This window comes from Anas platyrhynchos, chromosome 25 (assembly GCF_047663525.1).
Source record: "Anas platyrhynchos isolate ZD024472 breed Pekin duck chromosome 25, IASCAAS_PekinDuck_T2T, whole genome shotgun sequence".
NCBI lineage: Eukaryota > Metazoa > Chordata > Aves > Anseriformes > Anatidae > Anas > Anas platyrhynchos.
In genome coordinates this window covers 6,330,742-6,349,316 of record NC_092611.1, presented here as the reverse complement: position 1 = coordinate 6,349,316, position 18,575 = coordinate 6,330,742, and the positions used below count along the sequence as shown (strand labels likewise).

General features: G+C 67.0%; 2 protein-coding genes across 3 annotated transcripts; both read left to right on the top strand.

Annotated features, from left to right (window-relative positions):
• Positions 1–660: 660 nt before the first annotated feature.
• THY1 (Thy-1 cell surface antigen) lies at positions 661–5,275 on the top strand. Its single transcript, XM_038167558.2, has 5 exons — positions 661–814; positions 2,706–2,791; positions 2,895–3,230; positions 3,542–4,055; positions 4,162–5,275. The coding sequence occupies exons 2-4, from the start codon at positions 2,755–2,757 to the stop codon at positions 3,652–3,654; spliced, it is 486 nt and encodes a 161-aa protein (XP_038023486.1). The 5' UTR covers positions 661–814; positions 2,706–2,754; the 3' UTR covers positions 3,655–4,055; positions 4,162–5,275.
• Positions 5,276–6,434: 1,159 nt separating this feature from the next.
• Positions 6,435–18,437, top strand: USP2 (ubiquitin specific peptidase 2). 2 transcript variants are annotated; one of them, XM_038167556.2, is made up of 14 exons: positions 6,435–6,695; positions 7,819–7,889; positions 9,251–9,999; positions 15,038–15,088; positions 15,385–15,508; positions 15,619–15,730; positions 15,820–15,930; positions 16,024–16,088; positions 16,456–16,559; positions 16,638–16,718; positions 16,810–16,888; positions 17,007–17,114; positions 17,232–17,352; positions 17,444–18,437. In XM_038167556.2, exons 3-14 carry the CDS (start codon positions 9,292–9,294, stop codon positions 17,529–17,531), a joined length of 1,752 nt encoding a protein of 583 aa, XP_038023484.2. In that variant the 5' UTR covers positions 6,435–6,695; positions 7,819–7,889; positions 9,251–9,291; the 3' UTR covers positions 17,532–18,437. The 2 variants fall into 2 exon arrangements, with proteins under 2 accessions (XP_038023484.2, XP_038023485.2); XM_038167557.2 differs by lacking the exons at positions 6,435–6,695; positions 7,819–7,889; positions 9,251–9,999 and adding an exon at positions 12,905–13,272.
• Positions 18,438–18,575: the final 138 nt, after the last annotated feature.

Below are 18,575 nucleotides of genomic sequence, written 5' to 3'. Positions count from 1 at the left end.
GCAGAGCCTGGCCAGGGGGGAGTGGGAGGAGGTGAGGATGGGGCAGGCCACCCTGCGTGCCCTGCTCCTTCCTGGGGTGTCTCGGACCCCAAAAACTCAGGGTGAGCAGCCCCTCGTGCTGCTGTCACCTCCAAGAGCAGGGCAGAAGCATTTTGCAAGGATGCTTTCTGGGTCCAAAGACATTTTCCCTGTGCAGAAGCAGCTCTGCTTATCCATGGGGGGCTGCGTGGGATGAGTCTTTATTTGCCCCACCAGCTGTGGGGCTAAAACACGAGGGGGGTGGGTGCCTGGGGGCATTATAGAGAGCCCAAACTGCATCCCCTGCAGGGAGGAGAGCTGCTGCAGGGACCCCGATTCCTACATATTTGGGGTGGGGGAGCTCTGCTGTTCCCCAGCCCAGGCCAAGCACCCCCACATTGCAGGGGGGGGCGGCGGCTCTTCTGCCAAACGCAGTTCCCATGGCGATGGGGATGCGCCCCCCACCTCCTAACCTCCAAAATCCCCCACCGGGGGGGGGGCTGCCCTCACCCCCAGCACCCCAACCCGCAGCCGGGATGCTGAGGGGCGGGGGGCGAGGGTGTAGGTTTGAGGCCGGGCTGTCAGAACCAGGGACCCCCCCGCGCCCTCCCCCCAAAAAAAAAATCACCGCAGGGCTGGGGGCTGAGCCTCGGTGACGCCGCCCGGCCCTGATTTGCTGGGGCCGCCCGGCCGGCCCTTCCCAAACTGCGGGGAGCTCCGCACCGCCCCCAGCCCCGCCGGGAGCCGCGGGCAGCAGCGGGCAGCAGCGCCGGGAGGCGGCAGCGGGGCCCCCCAGGTAGGCACCGGCATCCCCAGCATCACCAGTCCCACCAGCATCACCAGTAAGCGGGAGGGATGCAGCCCCCCCCGGGGGTACCCACCGCCGGTCCCCGTGCGCGCCCTGGGCGCAGCGCTGCAGGGATTTGGGGGGCGACGCAGGGGGGGGTCGGGGAGATTCGGGGGGTCGGGGGGCGATGCAGGGGATGCTCTGGGGTTTTCGCAGCGATGCTGGTGGCCCCCCCTCCTTTTCCTTTCCCCCCAAGCCGTCGGGATTGCGGCATTCCTCCTTGGGCACGCCTGCGCGCACCCACGCACCCACCCGCATCCCTGCAAGGGCGGCAGCTCCTGCACCAAGCCCAGGCACCCCCCCCCGCCCTCCTCCTCGCAGCCCCACTTTCGCTGTCAGGTTTTTGGGGCTCAGAGTTTCCCGCATCCCCATTTTTCCCCCGGTGTCCCCACCCTCACCATTCCCAGAGCCCTGTCTGCGACCCTACAGGGGTGTCCCCCCCCGGTGCCACCGCCCTTGTGAGCCCCATCCCCGTGCACAGCTGGCTCAGCTCCTGCTGGGGGGCAGAGGGAGGCACAGGGGGGCAAAAGGCTCGCAGACCCTAAACCTGGAAGATCTGCGTGCTTTTGCACATGGGTGGGAGGCAGCCCTCCTCTCGGGGAGCTCATCTGCGCTGCGTTTGCGGCTGCAACCTGGGCAGAGTCCCAGGATGCTCAAGGAGGAGCAAATCTGAGCTGGAAAAGGGTAAATTGAGGGGCCAGGGCCAGCTCGGAGGGTCCTGGAGGGGACGCGGTCTCCTCTGTCACACCTTTGTCCCCCTTTGCGACCCCTTGGTTATCGAGACCATGCAGAAGGGAATTTTTCTGCTTGGCCTGGGTTTGGGGTTGCAGATATAGAGGTCTTTCACAGCTATGGAATGAGCACATGGTCTTGGCATTTCCCCCTTTGAATGTTATGTGAAAGACCCAAAAAAATGCTAAAAAAAGTAAAATCCAGCTGGCTGCGGTACAGGCACTTCCCAGCTCTTCCCTGGATGCTGAGCCAAGCTGTGATGGGGCACAGTGGGGCGGGTCTGCGCTCTCCCCGGCCCCCCTGGGGACCCAAAGGGGTGGCAGCTGAGCTCCCCCTCTCGGAGCTGGCCGCAGTCCCCACCCAGGAGGAGCGACTGCGGGGCGCTCGGCGCGTCCTTCAGCCCCGGGTTCTGCTCTGCTTCTCCCCCCCCCTCCTCCCTCCTCTCCGCATGTCTGCGGCTGGATTCCCCGTGCGGTTGCTTGGTTGGGCTGCAAGCCTTTAATTGATTCCTTTCGGCCGCATCAGACCGCAGGCAGGGCTGGGGTTTGGACGGCACATCCACGAGCCCCTCGCCCTCAGGAGGGTGGGCGAAGGGCCAGGGACCCTATAGCTGGAGGCTCCCACCCCAAAACTTTCCCAACCCCGTGTCTGGGCGGGCTCCGCTCGGTCCCTGGGGACCCGGTGCCATCCTTTGGCCGTCTCAGCTCCCTGTCCGGCTGCTGCCTCTCCCTCCTGGAGGCTCTTGGCCCCTTTCCCTCACCGCATCGCAGTGAGTCATCTCTGCTGAGCTCACCCGCGGGGGGGCCAGGCTGGCGCCCGCACGAAGGGTCCCTCACCTGGCACCGTGCCGGGCGGGCACCGGGGCGCATCCTGCTTTCTGCTGCCCGCCCCTCGGGCAGGGAGATTTTGGGGGCAGAACACAAAGGTTTGGGCACGAGGGGGATCCAGGGAGGGAAAAGAGCGTGGCTGGCACCACCTAAGGACGCGGGAAGGTGATGCTGGTGGGCACGCAGTGCTCAATCCTCATCCCTTCCCCGTGCAGCCAGCTGCAGAGCATCGTCTGTGCCATGGTGGGGGCCTCGCTGATCGCTTCTCTCCCCCTCCCCAGGCTCATCTCTCGCCGGCAGCCTCCCCACGGACACCTGATCAGCGGAAAGATGAACCCCACCGTGGGCATCGCTGTCATCCTGACAGGTAGGGCTCTCGGGTGGGGTGGGATGCAGCACCCACGGGGCCGGGAGGCTGCTCGGGTGTCCCCGCTGCTCACTGTCCCCCCCGTCCCCACCCCTTGTCCCAGTGCTCCAGGCCGCCCAGTGCCAGATGATCAAGGACCTGAGCGCCTGCCTGCTGGGCCAGAGCCTGCGGGTGGACTGCCGCTACGAGAACAAAACCAGCAACCCGCTGACCTACGAGTTCAGCATCACCAAGGACAACAGGAAGCACGTCATCCACAGCACCATCAGCGTCTCCGAAAACGTCTACCGGAGCCGCGCCAACGTCACCATGCACAAGAACCTGGTGTGCCTCTACCTGCAGAGCTTCACCACCAGCGACGAGGGGGTCTACATGTGCGAGCTCAAGGCCACCAACGACTACACCGGCAACCAGATAAAGAACATCACCGTCATCAAAGGTGAGAGGGGCAGACCCCTTCCTTCTCTCCCACCCCTCGGTTTGGCAGGGCCAGCCAAGAATCCCCAGCCCCTGTGGTGTCCCCAAAGGCTCCCTGAGCCCTGTCCATGTCCTGCTGCCCACCCCCTCGCCCCTGCTCTCTGGCACAGGGGTCTCTGCATCCCCAAAAGCCTCCCTGCTCCACGGGCACAAGGTGGGAATGGGCAGTGGGGCAGGCTGGGCTCGCTGCATTGCTGTGCCGGGGTCCCAGCCGCCCCGACCCCTGCTCCCGTGGGGTTTCATCTCTTTTCTCCCCGTTCCCCATCCTCGCAGACAAACTGGAGAAATGCGCCGGCTTCAGCCTCTTGATCCAGAACACTTCGTGGCTCCTGCTGCTCCTCCTTTCCCTGCCTCTCCTGCAAGCCGTGGACTTCGTGTCCCTGTGAAAGGATAAAAAAAAAACAAACAACAAAACAAACCACCCCGCGCCCCCCACGGAGCACCCCAGCCAACCCGCCTCCCCCGCCAGAGCGCAGCCCTCGGAAAGAGCAGATTTGGAAGAAACGAAACCTCTCTCTATGTTATCTATGTAGCCGTATATCTAACGCTAGCCACCGTCCTGTGCTGAGACCCGCCGGCACGCGCGCGCGCACGCCCCGCTCCGAAGCATGGTGGCTCCGCTAGGCAGCGTCGCTTCTCCCATCACACCCTCCCCTTGTGCTGGTTTTGCTGGGGCACCAGAGCCTCAGCTTGCTTCTCCCACCCCTTTTCTTTCTTTTTTTTTTTTTTATTTTATATATTTTTCCTTGGCCTGTTCTCAGCTGGGGAAAGACAGCCAGACGAGCAGGTAAGGGAGGGGACGGGAGAGCGCGGGGACGGGTCCCGGTGCTGGGAGGAGACGGGGAGGAGGCCACGTGCCAGCGGGGTGACTTGGTGGTTTCTCTTTGTTGCAGCCGGGTTGGAAGCGAGGCCCCCAGACACCGCCTTGTGCCCTGGGGCTGCCCGAGCCCGGGCACCCCCCTGGTCCTCCCCAGGGACCAGTCCTTAGCTGTGACGAGAGAAGTGCCGCCAGCACCCGCAGCGGAGGCCCGCGGAGCCTCTCCGAGCTAGCCACAGCCTGGCCAGCGCCCCGTGCCCCCAGGTGGGGAGGGGGCTCCCCCAGGGGACCGCCACTCCCCCACCCGAGCTCCATGGGGACGTCTGGGGGGTCCCTGTCCTTCCCCGTGGCACGCGCCCCCCTCTTTCTCCAGCCTCCCCATGCCGCAGGGAGGAGCTCCATGTGTCCCCTCCTGCCTCCCTGCTCCCTTCTCTCTACTGAAATGAGGAAAAAGGGGGCGAAGGCAAGCCCAGCTCTTGGCCACCGCCTCAAGAAGGATGTTCCCAGGGGTCAGCGAGAGTGGAGAGAGGGACCCCAAGCACAGCCCCAGCCTTGTCCCCATGCCCCGCAGGACCTCAGGAGCCTTCGGACCAGGAGAAACCACGAGGCTGGCCCTGCACACCCCAACCCAGGAGCGGGCAGGGGGCTGGGGAAGGCAGTGACGGGACCACCTGGCTCTGTGGGGTCAACCCGAGCCCTGCTGAGCTCCCCAGACTGTGCCACGACGGCTGAGGGCCCTTCCCAGCGGCTGCTCCCCGCTCCTCACTTTCCTCCGGACGTCGCGAGCTGCCCCCCACCCCGCTGCCCCATCCTGCCCATCCCTGCCCCTCTCGCTGCCTGCTTGCTTGCTGTCTAGTGCTGCCGAGGCCGTGCACGGCGGAGGTTCGGCTCACCCCGCTCCCCGGGCTGGTTTGGAGCTCCCCGGGGAGCACCGGGGCAGGGCAGAGCCCAGCCGACCGCGTGGACGCATTCTCCGGTCTCATTTAATTTTTTTTTTTTGGTGAACATTTGTAGTTGTTTCCACAGCTTGTCGTAAAAAGAAATTCTGTTCAAAGGAGAAAAAAAAGAAAAAAAAAAGAAAAGAAAAGAAAAGCCAACCCTACGAAAAGCAACAAGAAGAAGAACAAAACCACCTGTCCTCCGGGAGTTTTCCTCCGTCTGCACAATAAAAGCCTAGGTCGTGTGTTGGAGCCGTGGCCACCCGTGTGTGTGGGGGGTGGGGTGGGGGGCTACGGGGGGCTCAGCACCTCCTCCGCAGCCCCAGCCTTGCGTGGAGAAGCAAGAGGTGACCCCATTCTGCCCCTTGGGGCACAGCCCCATGTCCCCATTCCATCCCACCAACCCCATTGTGAGCTCAGGGCTGGGGCCGCCTGCGGAACCGGGAGAGGGGCGAAGCGGGGTAGGTACCACCGGGCACCCCACGCACAAGGGCACCTCCGGCACCCCGTCCCCATCCTGCCCCCGTCCCCCTCATGCCCTGCCCGCCCTGGTGGGGCCGTGCCCGTGGAGGCAGCCCTAGCCCTGGCACCCCATGGGCAGGGAGCGTGCGTGAGCGGTGCCGGGCGTGCGGGCGCGTCCCGGAGCTGTGCCAGGGTCCTTCCCCCGTGCCTGCTGACGTGCGCATTGCGTGCGCCCGTGTGATGCCCCTGGGGATGCCAAGGGCTCTGGCAGCTCCTGAAGCAGCCGGGAGCAGCCACGTGCTGGATCCCAGTGCTGCCCCAAGAACCACGGACTGTGGGGTGGGTTTGGGATCAGGGCCGTGCCACCGCCCCTCACGCCGCTGATGACCCCGCAGCAGCCTCCCGGAGTCACACCCAGGCGCGGACGCCAGCCTCACGTGGCCCTCCCTGTTTCGGGGCTGGAGCCGGGCAGGAGGCAAATGCCAGCCTAATTGCAGCCCGCCTAATTATCGTCGGCAGGTGCTGGCTGAGTCACGGCCACCGAGGTGCCGGCTCACCGCGAGGCCGAGCCGCCCTGGGTGGGTCAGGCGTCAGGGAGCGGAGCTGGGGATTGTGCCCTGGCGTCCCCCCGTGTCCCCATGGGGGGCAGAGGGTGCTCCCAGCCCACTCCTGCTCTGCTGCAGGCCAGGGGGGGCTTCTTCTCCCCGTGGCTTTTCCCATCAGGGAGCAAAACGCAGACCACCTCCCCTCCTGGACCTCCACCTCCTTCCCAAACCCCCTCTCTCCCCACACTTACCCTCAGGCCTCCTCCCCCCGTGCCTCTCCAGCCTCCCCTTGCCGTGGGGCACCCTGGGGCTCACGTCCCCTTTAAGCCTCGGGGAGGCTGGAATGTGAGAGGCGCATTCGGGCTCCCTGCGAGGTCAGATAAAGGCTCTATATTTATCTACCCGGTAACCCGAGCCCTCAATTTTGTGCCGTGGCGTTTTCACGCGGCCCCCGCAGCCCTCCGGCACGGCCGCTGCGCCCGCTCCCAACCCGGGTGGAGGAGCCGAGCCCCAGGGGGGCCTGACCCTGCCGTCGGCACCCCAAAAAACCTCTCTCTCTGCTCCGGTCCCAGGGGAGAACCCCGAGGTGTCAGCAGCGGCTCCCCCCGCTCGGCGTCGCCCCATGAGCACCGCAGCCCCGAGCGCACGCCCCGCCGAGCACACCGGTGAGTGGAGGGACCATTAGGGGACAATCCTATGGGGAGAGGGCTGCGAGGTGCCAGGGAGAACCCCTAAAACCCCCTCCTCACTCTCCCTTCAGCTGGGTGAAGCTATAGGGGAGACCTTTGCGCTCTCGCTGTCCCCGGGGAGCGGGATCCCATGGCAAACCCGCAGCACGCCCGGCACCTCCTGGTGCCCGCTCACCTCCCCGGGGTCCCTTCTTTTTTTTTTTTTTCCCCCACCCGCAGACCTCAAAGCAATAACAGGCGTCGGGCCCTACGTCAGGGCTCCCCGTGGGGTTGGGGTTTTGCTGCCTGGGGGGCACGAGCAGCAGGTTTTGCAGCCAGGTGGGGATGTGTCAGCGGCGGTGACGCTCGCCCGGCACACGTGCACTGAGCTGGGAGCGTTCTCAGGCTTGGGAAAGGGAAACCCCCATTTGGGGACATCCCAGGGGGGCTCAGCACCCGCAGCCCCTCAGCCCTGGGGTGTCCTCGCTCCACGCAGGGGCCCCCGGTTGCCGCAGAGGGCCGGGAGCTCGCGAGTAACCCCCGGGCTGGGACATTGTGTCTCAGGGCACGGGGCCACGGCTCCAAACCTGCGTAAGCGAGAAGCAGCTGTGCCACAGCTCCCTGCACGGAGCCAGGGCCCTGTAAGCTGAGCCTGCCCTGGGGCTCCGCGGCCACCCAGGGGGGACAGCGGCCACCGGGGCCACTGGCACCGGGAATTTAGGAGAGGATGGCAGCTCTCCCCGCCTCCCTCAGCCTCCGGGGTGAAGGGTTGCCTCTCCAGGAGACCTGTGGCCGTCCCGAATTGAGGCTCCCGTTGGGAGCAGGAGGTTGGGATGAGCTCCCCAAGAACGGGATCTCGGGTCCCTTTGGGGTTGGCTCCTGGCTCCTGGGCACGCGGCCACGGACCGGACATTCCTGTGCCTCAGCTTCCCCAGGGAGGATGCTGAGGGTGCAGGAGGCCTGACTCAGCCGTGCCGGCCCCAGGGCTTCGCCCAGGCAGCAGGGAAGCAGCTCAGCGTTATTACGGGCAGGGAGGGGCCCAGGAAGCGATGGGAGGAACCGGGGATTTCTCACACCTCCTCGGCTCCCCGGGCTCATGGCACGCTCTGCTCTCCTCCAGCCCTGGGGTCCGCTGTGATGTGACACGGGGACGGCACAGGGTGCTCCCAGCTGACACGGCGGCCCTACATGGTAAGATCTCCCCTCCTGTAATGCCAACGGGGTCCCTGCTGTGCCCAGGGCAGGCTCCCCTTCCCAAACCCCACATCCCTCCACCGGCTCCCCACATCTCCAGGCCACGCTGTGCCCCGCGGGGACCGGTCCCGCTGCCAGAAGGCACCCGTTGGAGCCACAGGGCTCCAGCACCCTCACCCCAATACCCATGGGGACGGGGACCTTTTGCCGGGCCCCACATCCCATAGCAAACCCCTTCGGTGCGCATCAGCTCCTGCCTGGCCGAGCAGCTCCGGGGTCCTCCCGGTGCTGGAGGAGGCGGGCGGCTGTGGCGGGGTGGGGGAGAGCCGGGTGTTTGGTGGCTCCTTTGCCTGCGAGCGCATTATTCAGCCCTCGGCCTCGGCTCCCAAACAGGTCTGTGCGCTCCGGCTTGCTCTTGCTTGTAAATACTTTCCTCCACGCTGCGGGACGGCTGCTCCCCAGCCACGGCAGCAGCAGCTCGGGGCCAGGCAGGGAGGATCCTGCGGTGGCCGGGCTCTGGTTCCCGTCCCCGAGCCCAGCTGCACCCCACTTTTTGAGGGCTGGGCTCTGTTTCCATCCCCGGCACCTCTTGCACTGGTTTGGAGTGGGGCCAGCGCCCGCCCTGGCAGGGCTGGGAAAAGCCTCGGAGCCGGGGTCATCTCCTGGGTGACCGGGGACTCTCGGAGCCGTGAGCTGCTGGCCGCACAGGGAAGGGACGTGAGGCACCCAGGGGAATGAGCACGGCCCCAGGACAGGTATGGGACCAGCCCTCAGCCCGTGAGCAAGTTTTTTTCTGGCTTCAATCCCCTGCTTAAGCTGGTGCAGGTGGCTGGCCGCCCTGCCCCGGCTCCGGGGCTGGCTCCCCTTTTTCTCCAGGTGCCTCCGTCCTGGTGATCCCTGGCTGTCCCCACAGCCCCCAGCACCCCTGGGTGGCTTGTGGCTGCTGCAAGGTCTTCAGCAGCTCCCTGACACCAGGCAGCCCCTGGGGAGCAGGCACGGAGAGCCAGGACCTGTGTGCTGACAGCTGTGGGGCAGCATGGCCAAGGCTAGGGCAGAGGTGACCCTGCTGTCCCCATGGGTGCCCATCGCCTCCATCCGTGCCCAGCAGAGCCCCAGGGCTCCCTCCTGTGGTGCCAGGTGCCCACAGGCACCCGGGTGGCACTGCCAGCAGTGCCCTGATGCCCCAAGCTCTCCAGGAGGGCCGGCAGGAGCCGTGACCACCCCACAATGACGTCCCCTGGGTCCCCGCTGTTCCCTGCTCGCCCCCCTCAGGCTCCCTCCGCTTGGTGCCGGCGGTGGGCACCCCATGCGCTCGGGCTGCAGCCCCTCGAAGCTGAACCCAGGCTTTTCTCCTGCAGCCGATGCCTCCAGCCCTGCCCGCTGAGCCCCAGCCTGCAGCATGTCCCAGCTCTCCTCCACGCTGAAGCGCTACGTCGACTCGTCGCGCTATGCCGAGGCCACCTACGGCAGGGTGCCCGGCGGCTACAGCTCCTACACCTCCTACGGCTCCACCCTGACCACGGCCTACGCCGACAGCGACAAAATCGGCTTCAAAGCCAGCTACCTGCCCTCCCCCCGCTACCACCACTCGGGGCTGTCCCCCACCAGCGCCTACGACAGCGGCCGCCTGCCCCTCTACCCCGATTCCGGCATCCGCCTGAGCCCCGCTTACCTCCGCACCCAGCACCGGCCACCCGGCGGGGGGCTGAGCGGGGGCTCGTGCTACACCTTCACGGGGACCCCCAGCAGCCCCTCGGGCTACCTGCCCAGCTCGGCGCCCCTCAGCCGTCGCAAATCCATCAGCCACTCGGACCTGGTGCAGGAGTTTTCGGGGCTGCGCACCTCGGAGAGCGCCTACGCCTCCAGCCCCGGGGCGCGGGGCCGCCAGGAGCTCGGTGCCCTGCAGGGTCTGTACCAGGCCGCCGCACACTCCGACTACGTCCGTGACTACCTGGAGAGCTTCGAGAGGAAGAGCAGCCACTGCAGCTTCCCCTGCAGCCCCCCCGGACCCTCCCAAGCTGCCCTGTCCTCAGCCGGCACCCGCGGTGCCAGCCAGCCCTGCGAGAGGAGCGATGGCTACGGCGGCACCTCTGCCCCTGACCCCCTGGTAGGTGGTGCGCCGTGGAGGGGGGGGGACGGGACAGGGCTGGTGGGGTCCCGTGTGCTGTGTGGGTTCATCCTGAGCTTGGGGGGCTGGAGGAAATGGTGCGCTCCCTTTTGGGGTCTCCGTCGGTGGGGTCGGTGGGGTCTCCGTGCCGCCGCCATGTGTGCGCGCCGTGCCGGTGCCGTGTCCCCAAGCAGCTGGAGGTGCCCAGCTCTGCCTGCTCCCCGTCCCCAGCAGCTCCGAGGGCCACCGTTGGCAGCGGTGGCTGCTCCATCACACGTGCTGGTGGCGCTCGGGGCCCCAGCTCCAAATCGGCGCTGCGCCATCCCCGGAGCCTCGTCCCAGGCCGGGAGCGGGCACCACGCACGCAGCCCTGCTCAGGAGCGCACGGCAGCAGCCTGGTAATTTTCCACTTGGCTTCCCTTCCACGGAGCCATCGGGCTGTGCCCGTGCTGTCTCCCGTTCCCTTTCCACCCCACGCTGAAGGTCGGTGTCCCCCCGAGCAGGGTCTGACTTGCCCACTGCTTCCCAGCAGCTCCGTCCCACCGAGCAGGGAGGGTGAGGGCCGGGGGTCCCCTTCTGCTCCCCACGAGAGCAGCCAGGAGCACTGGAGGGGCTGGGGGGGCACAGCGAGGTGTGGGGCAGGGAGGAGAGGCCAGCAGGAGCTGCAGCTGGTGCTGCGCAGCCCCGTGGCCGTGCCCTCCCTTATCTTAACCCCTCTCTGCTGCTGCAGCCCCCTGCCAGTGCCCTGCTTTGGGTCCCAAGGGGTGCCAAAGGCCGGATCGGTGACGCTGGCTTAGGTTTCCCCGGTGCTTTAATGCGCACACCTGCAATTTTCCATTCCTGGGCATTTTTCCCCCTGTTCCCAAGCTGGGAAGCGAACGTACCGGTCGTAAAACGGGCTGCAGGTGCCCGTGGGCATGCACGGTGCCGGAAACGAGGCCGCGTTGCAGCCCCGGCACTGCCATCAGTTCTGCCCCATTACCCGGCCCCGGGGGCAGCACCAGCAGCCCCCAACCCTGCCGGAGCCAGGTCATGGCAGGGGCTGGCCCCGTGCCTGCTCCCGGCCACCTCCTGCCTTGGCACTGCGGGAAGCCAAGCGGAGGAGCCTGCAGCTGGGACATGAGGGTGCCCTCGTGCCTCAGTTTCCCATCCTGCAGGGCACGGGGAGGTGCAGGGGGCTGCAGCTGCGGTGCCGGGAAGGGTGGGACCGGAGCTGTGCCACCCCATTAACCGCCCTGCGTGGACACGGGGTCGGGAGGCCAGAGCCACCCACGGGAACGCCGGCAGCTCTCTGCAGCCCCATCCCGGGCTGCTGACGGTGCTGGCTCGTGGCCAGCCCTGGTCCTGCCTTCACGGTGCCAGCCAGACCCGTGGCAACCTCTGCCCGTGGCAGAAGGTCACCGCTGGAGAGGGGACAGCAGGGGACAGGTCGCTGGCTCCTTCACTCCGTGGCTGCAGCTTGCCCCAGGAGCCCACACGGCGCTCCAGCTGGAGGGCACCGCACTCCCGGGGCTCTTGGAAGTCACCAGGGCACGATTTTCAGCACGGGACGTGGCCAAACAGCACCCCTCTTGCTGTGGAGCCAGCTCAGCCGGCACATCCCATCCCCGGGGAGCTCTGCACCAGCACCCACACAGCGCCCGGGGCCCCATCCTGCCCCCAAATCACGCGCTGGGCTGCAGGGCAGGAGCAGAGCCTGGCTTGTGCAGCACCCTGGGGTGCTGTGCCACATCCCCAGGGCCCAGGCAGCGCCCCACAAGTTGTGGGGCACCCACACCACCAGCGTGAGCCCCGTGGGGTGCGCACACTGTGTCCCTGCGTGTGCACGGCGCGCACACCACAGGGGGGGTACACAAATCTATCCCCGCAAGCGAGGATTACGGCAAGCATCCTGTTGTGATGCAAAAAGCCCCGGCCCTGCAGATGAATAACGCTGCAAGATGCCTCCTCAGATATTTCTGCTGGTGCCAAAAATAGTCTCCTTCCCTCCTCCCCCCCCCCCTTCTCCTCTCTCTCCCTTCCCCTGCTTCCAGCCCCTCCGCCGGCTGTGCCGAACGCGCGCCGCGGCGCTCGGAGCACCGCTGGCTGCGGGGGTGGCCCGGGGAAAAGCAGCCCCCGCTCGGTGCCTCCGTCCCGGTGAGGCTGGGGGGCTCCCTCCAGCCCCGCAGCAGCCCGGCCGCGCTCCCTGCCCGTGGAAATTTCCCCCTCCACCCCCCCCAGGACACCCGGGCGCACGCAGCGGGCGCTGGGCCGGCTGCGGTCAGCGGGGTGAAGCGGAGGCAGGCGCAGGACGAGGACGCAGGAGAGCTGGGCTCCCTGCCAGCCTCCGCACCTGCCCTTGCTGCAGGGGCATTGCTGGAGCCCTGCCCGCGCCGTGCCTCAGTTTCCCCCCGCTCCGATCACAGCAGGGGGGTCTTCGCCCCACGGGGGGTTGCCTTTGGTGAGGGGAAGCAGCGAAATACCTCCGAACCCAGCCCTAAAGCAGCCCCCCAAATTGGGGGGCTACACACTGCCTGCTGTTCTCCCCAGAGCAGCACCACGGGGAGCCTAAAACTGTCCCTGCAACCCCAAATCCTACTCGGACAGCCCTGCAGCCCCGCTCCGGGCACGGGCACCCCGGGGCTGCTCCCCATCAGCTGGGGGGCACAGGAGGGGGCTCTGCTGTGTGGCACCGACCCCGTCCAGCCCCACAGCAGTGGCAGATGGATCCCTGGAGCGCAGGAAGCCGTAGGGCAGGGGGCAGGGGGCTTCTCCCTGCATCCTCCCCGGTGGTCTCGGCACGGCGAGCGCATGGCCAGCGGGCACGGCCGCCCCTCGCGGGCCCCCTTGGCTCTCCGGCTCGCTGTACCACGCGGTGCGGCGGGGGCTGGCCGTCACGGAGCCCTGCTGCTGCTGCCGCTGCCGCTGCTGCCTCTCCACCCATTTGATGTCAGAGCTCTGCTCAGGTGCCGTCAGCCCCGAGAGCCGGCACCGGCTCCGGCACCGCAACCGCGCGGCCACGGCGCTGCTCCGGCAAGGCCGCCCGCCTGACCCCCTGCCCCTGACCTTGGCCGGCCCCAGGAGAGGGGGTCCCCGGGGTCCCCCCCGGCAGCAGCAGCCCCTCGCCGTCTCCGAGCAGCCGGGAGGGGAGCCATGAGGGACTCGTACACGGTGACGCTGCCCGAGGAGCCCCCCGCGCTCCCCGACCTTCACAAGGAGCTGCGCCCCCGCGCCTCCATGCCGGGGTCCCTGCTGGTCTCCACCTTCGTCGGGCTCGTCCTCAACAAGACCAAGGTACGAGCTCGGAGACTGGGGGGCACGGGAGGGGGCGACCCCTGCGCTCCCCGGGGAGCTCAGGTCCCCCCCGGCTGCCCCTCGGGGTGCCCCTCGCTGCAGGACGGGGGGCGCGGGGCTGGCACCCATGGGTGCCACCGGGTGCTGGCGGCACCGGGGGGGGACCCGGCAGCCCCCGGCGCTGCCCCGAGCAGGGGGCAGGAGGGGAGGTGACAGCACGTGCCCGGGGTCCCTGTGCCAGCCCTGCCCCTGCGGTGACCTTGGCCAAGTCGCGTGCCCCGCGCTGGCCGGTGCAAAGAGGCTGCTGGTGGCCACACCGGTGCCGTGGCGGTGTCACTGGGGTGAGCCTGGCTGTCCCCAGAGCCACGCAGCCCACGGTGGGTCCACGGAGGCATCAGGGGGCAGGGAAGGGGCAGGATCGGGGCATTTATGTAAGCCCAGCTGCCCCGGCCGTCCCGCTGCCCCGCTGGGTGCTCGGCACGTGGATGGAGGGCGACTGCCCGGCCCCTGGCCCCTGTCCCCATCCCCTGTCCCACTGTCCCCCCCCTCCCGCAGTGCAGCCTCGGGGAGTCCCCAGCCGCCGCCGCCGCGTGAGCCAGCTCTCCTCCGCCGCCTCCGAGCAGCGCCGTGTCCTAGATAACACCCCGGTCGAGCGAGGGGGATTAGCTGGAGTTGAGTCACCCAGGGGAGGGAAAAAAAAAATGAAAAAACAAAAAAAAACAACCAAGCAGGAGGTGGAATCAGAGCCGGGGGTGGGCTGGTGGCACGGCGTGGGGGGCTCCAGCTCCTGGGGCTGCCCCGTGCCCTGTGGGGCCAGGCGGTGGGCATGGGGGCTGCGCCCACCCCAGCACCCCGCTCCCTCCTGGGGCACGACCTGGGAAGCCACCAGGAGCTGCTGCCACCCTGCTGGCCGCCGTGCCCATCCCACAGCGGGGACAGGAGGTGCCCAGGCACCTCCGCGGGGATTTAGGGTGCAGGACACGGGGTCAGCACCCCGCCGGGGCACGGGGCTGCCCTGCAGAGCCGCGTGTGCCCGCGGAAGGCACCTGGGTGCCCGCTGGCCCTGCGGTGGGTGATGCCCGCACCGCGGTGAAGGCGCACGTGTAACTGTATCTGGGTTATTTTGGGCTGCTGTCAGGGCTGGGTGCTCAGCACCTCCCACACACGCACCAGCTGCTGCTATTTCAGAGCTGCGGGGCCCCCTCCTCTCCTCCTCCTTCCCCCTCCTCGTTCCCGGGAGCAGGGAGGACCCGCGGCAACCTGCAGGAGCCGGGGGGGGGGGGGCACCAGGAGCAGGGCTGCCCCGGCACCCACCTGGGGGTGCGCCCTGCAGCACCCTGCCTGGATTTAATCCCATAAAAGAGCTGTGCCCAAATCTGTGGGGTGCTGGTATGGGGTCTCCTGGGGGGGGTGAGACACCGTGGGGCACCCTGCGGCACCCTAGGGCACTGTGGGGCACCGTGGGGCAATGCCACCCCCAGCTTTCCGGGGAACAAAGGAGGCAGGGGGTGGCCAGCCTGGCTCGTAGCCCAGGGCACGGGGTAGCCAGGGGGACTTTGAGCCCTGGAGTCATCCTGGGACAGGGAGCTGAGCACCAGGACGGGTCCTCAGCCACCGTCCTGCGCGCAGCCTGTGCCAGGAGCAGCCACGGTGCTGGCCCCGCTCCGTGCCCACCTGGGGGGCTGCCCCACGCTGGGGCTGGTGGCCCTGTGGGCTGGTGGCCCCCACAGTTGGCTCACCCTAGCCCTGCTCCCTCTCTCCACAGAGCTCCAAGGCGGTGCAGGGGCTGACCGGCCTGCGCAACCTGGGCAACACGGTGAGTGCTTGCGGGGCTCCTGGCTGGCACCGCGGCTTTCTGCGGGCACAGCTGGGGGGTGAGGGGCACCCCGGCCCTTCCCTCGCCCCCCAGACCCACGTTCCCCTCTCCAGGAGCTCCCCACCCTGCTCCCGGTGCTGCTGAAGGACGGAGGGGTCCCCGCTCTCCATCCTGCCTCGTCCCCATCCTCTGCCCACCCTCCCCGGGTGTCCCCCCCGTCGCCGCCCGCCTCCCTCTGCCTCCCGTCGCCATGGTTTATTTTTTTTATTTTTTTTATTTTTTTTTTCCTCCCCCAGTGCTTCATGAACTCCATCCTGCAGTGCCTGAGCAACACCAGGGAGCTGCGGGATTACTGCCTGCAGAACCTCTACCTGCGGGACCTCAACAACAACAGCCGCATGCGCACCGCGCTCATGGCAGGTAACGGCACCCCTCCAAAGCACCCCGAGGCTTTGGGGGGGCTACAAAGGGGACGGGGACAGCCAGGGGACACCCGTCCCCGTCCCCCTGAGCCACATCTCTGCACGCAGAATTCGCCAAGCTGATCCAGCTGCTCTGGACCTCGTCCCCCAACGAGAGCGTCAGCCCCTCCGAGTTCAAGACGCAGATCCAGCGATACGCCCCCCGCTTCGTCGGCTACAAGTAGGGGCCGTTTGGCTCGGGGGGCGTGGGGAGAGGGTACCGAGCCCCCCCACCCAACCCCTCACCTCCTCTGCCCCCCTGTCTCGCAGCCAGCAGGACGCCCAGGAGTTCCTGAGGTTCCTCCTCGACGGGCTGCACGGGGAGGTGAACCGTGTGCTGGTGCGGCCGCGGGCCAGTGCTGATACCCTGGACCACCTCCCGTGAGTTGGGGCCGGGGCAAAGGGGGGGCCGGGGGCTGCCCCAAAAAGGGTAGGCAGCGGCACCCAGCACCATTCTGCCTCTCCGCCTCGCAGAGACGACGAGAAGAGCCGCCAGATGTGGAGGAGGTACCAGGAGAGGGAGGACAGCAGGGTCAGCGGTGAGCAGGGCGCGGGGGAGAGGTGGGAGGGGATGGGTGGGGGGTTGGGGGGTCTCATCCTTCTTCATCCCATCCTGCTTTATCCCATCCTCCTTTATCCCATCCCTCTTCATCCCATCCTTCATCCCATCCTCCTCCATCTCATCCTTCTTTATCCCATCTTTCTTTATCCCATCCTTCCTCATCCCATCCTTCATCCCATCCCTCTCCATCCCATCCCTCTCCATCCCACCCTTCTTCATCCCTCCCCTTTTCATCCCATCTTTCATCCCATTCCTCTCCATCCCATCTTTCTTTATCCCATCCTTCCTCATCCCATCCTTCATCCCACCCCTCTCCACCCCACCCTTCATCCTATCGCCCCCAGACCTCTTCGTCGGGCAGCTGAAGAGTTCCCTGACCTGCAGCGAGTGCGGCTACTGCTCCACAGCCTTCGACCCCTTCTGGGACCTCTCCCTGCCCATCCCCAAGGTAAAGGGGTCCCCGCTGACCCCCAAAAAAATCCCCCACCCTGCATTCCCTGCCCCTGAGCTCTCCCTGCTCCCGCAGAAAGGCTACGGCGAGGTGACGCTCATGGACTGCCTGCGGCTCTTCACCAAAGAGGACATCCTGGATGGGGACGAGAAACCGGTACGGGGCATGGGATTGGGGGCACGGGGGGGGGATTTTGGGGAGCAGGCTGAGCCCTCACCCCGCTGTCTGCGCCATTTGCTGCCCGCAGACCTGCTGCCGCTGCAAGGCCAGGACGAGGTGCACAAAGAAATTCAGCATCCAGAAGTTCCCCAAGATCCTGGTGCTCCGTATCCTTTGCGCCGCGGGTGCTGCTGGAGGGAGGTGTTTGGGGTTTTTTTTGTGTGGTTTTTTGTTTGTTTTTTTTTTTGGGGGGGGTCCCCACCTCCTTAACGCGCTCCCCCCCAGACCTGAAGCGCTTCTCGGAGGCGCGGATACGAGCCAGCAAGCTCACCACCTTCGTCAACTTCCAGCTGAAGGACCTGGACCTGCGGGAATTCGCCGCGCAGAGCTGCAGTGAGTGCCGGGGCCGTGCCCATGGGGGTGTCCTGGGAGGGGGCAGAGGTTTGGGGTGGGGGCTTCAGACCCCTTTAGGGGGTTTATCCCGCTGAGCACCACCCTGGCCGCCTGCAGACCACGCCGTTTACAACCTCTACGCCGTCTCCAACCACTCGGGCACCACCATGGGGGGACACTACACCGCCTACTGCAAGAGCCCCGTCTCCGGAGAGTGGCACAGCTTCAACGACTCCCGGTGAGGCCCTGGAGGCTGGGGGACGACGAGGGGGGAGGGAGCACTCTGTGGGACCCCCCCGCCGCTCACCACACCCCTCCTGTCCCCGCAGTGTCACCCCGATGTCCTCCAGCCACGTGCGCAGCAGCGATGCCTACCTGCTCTTCTACGAGCTGGCCAGCCCGGCCTCCCGCATGTAGCCCCCCCGGGCACCCCCCCACGGAGCTGGACACCCCCCCAGGAGCTGGACACCCCCCCGGAGCTGGACACCCCCCCAGGATTTCGGCTTTTAGCCCCCCAAACCCCCCTTTTGGGTGCAGCTTGGAGGCACGGAGGGGCCGCAGCAGGAGGCAGCCGGGAGCAAACCCCCCCAGCTGGGGGCTGAGGGCAGGACCCAGGCAGCTCCAGCGCCCCCCCGATGGTTGGTTTTTACCTTGGGGTAGGTTTTTTTTCTCTTTTTTTTCCGTTTTTTATTTTTTTTCTTTTTGCTGTGTAATAAAAAACCCCGAGAGAGGGACTCGGCGGGCGTGGGGCTGCAGGGAGCACCCGGTGCTGGGGGGACCCGCGGTGCCATCCCCGAGGATCCCTCAGCTGCCCCAAAACTCCTGGCCAAGGACTTGCAGCCCTCCGGACACCTTCCCAAGCCCAAATCCCGACCGATGGACCTGAGGGAGGAATTTCTCCGGACTTCTTTTCACAGCCGGGGGTGCTGCAGGTGGGTGTTCACCTGCCTCCTCATACGCCGGTGCCTTAAACCATCCGGGGGGTGGCACGGGGGTGCCCGTCCCCATAAAGGGTAGGGGACAGCGGCTCCCTGGGACTGTCTGCAACCGAGGAGCTCCCCCCGAAACCAGGAAGCCCCCTGGGGATGCTCGTGCGTGTCCCCCCCTCTGGCCCCGCTGCTCCGTCCTCCGGCTAGCGATCGCCAGTGGCCTTTTTTAGCCTTTTTCTCTAATTTATTCTCCTCCCCATCCCGCCCTGCCCGAGGTCCCCGGGCTGGGGCAGCGCTGCTGCTCGGCAGGTGGCTCGTTTACTGTGTAAGCAAGATGGGCAGGATGTGTCTCGTACCAGGGAGACTTCGTGCAGGAATAAATCGGAAGCTGGAAGCGGCGTGTGCCTGGCTGGAGAGGGACGGGGGCTGTGGGGTCAGCAGGGAAACTGAGGCAGCCACCCCATGGGGACAAAAGGGGAGGTGGTGGCCACGGCAGGGCCCTCTCCTGCATCCAAGGGAGCTTTTTTTCCTC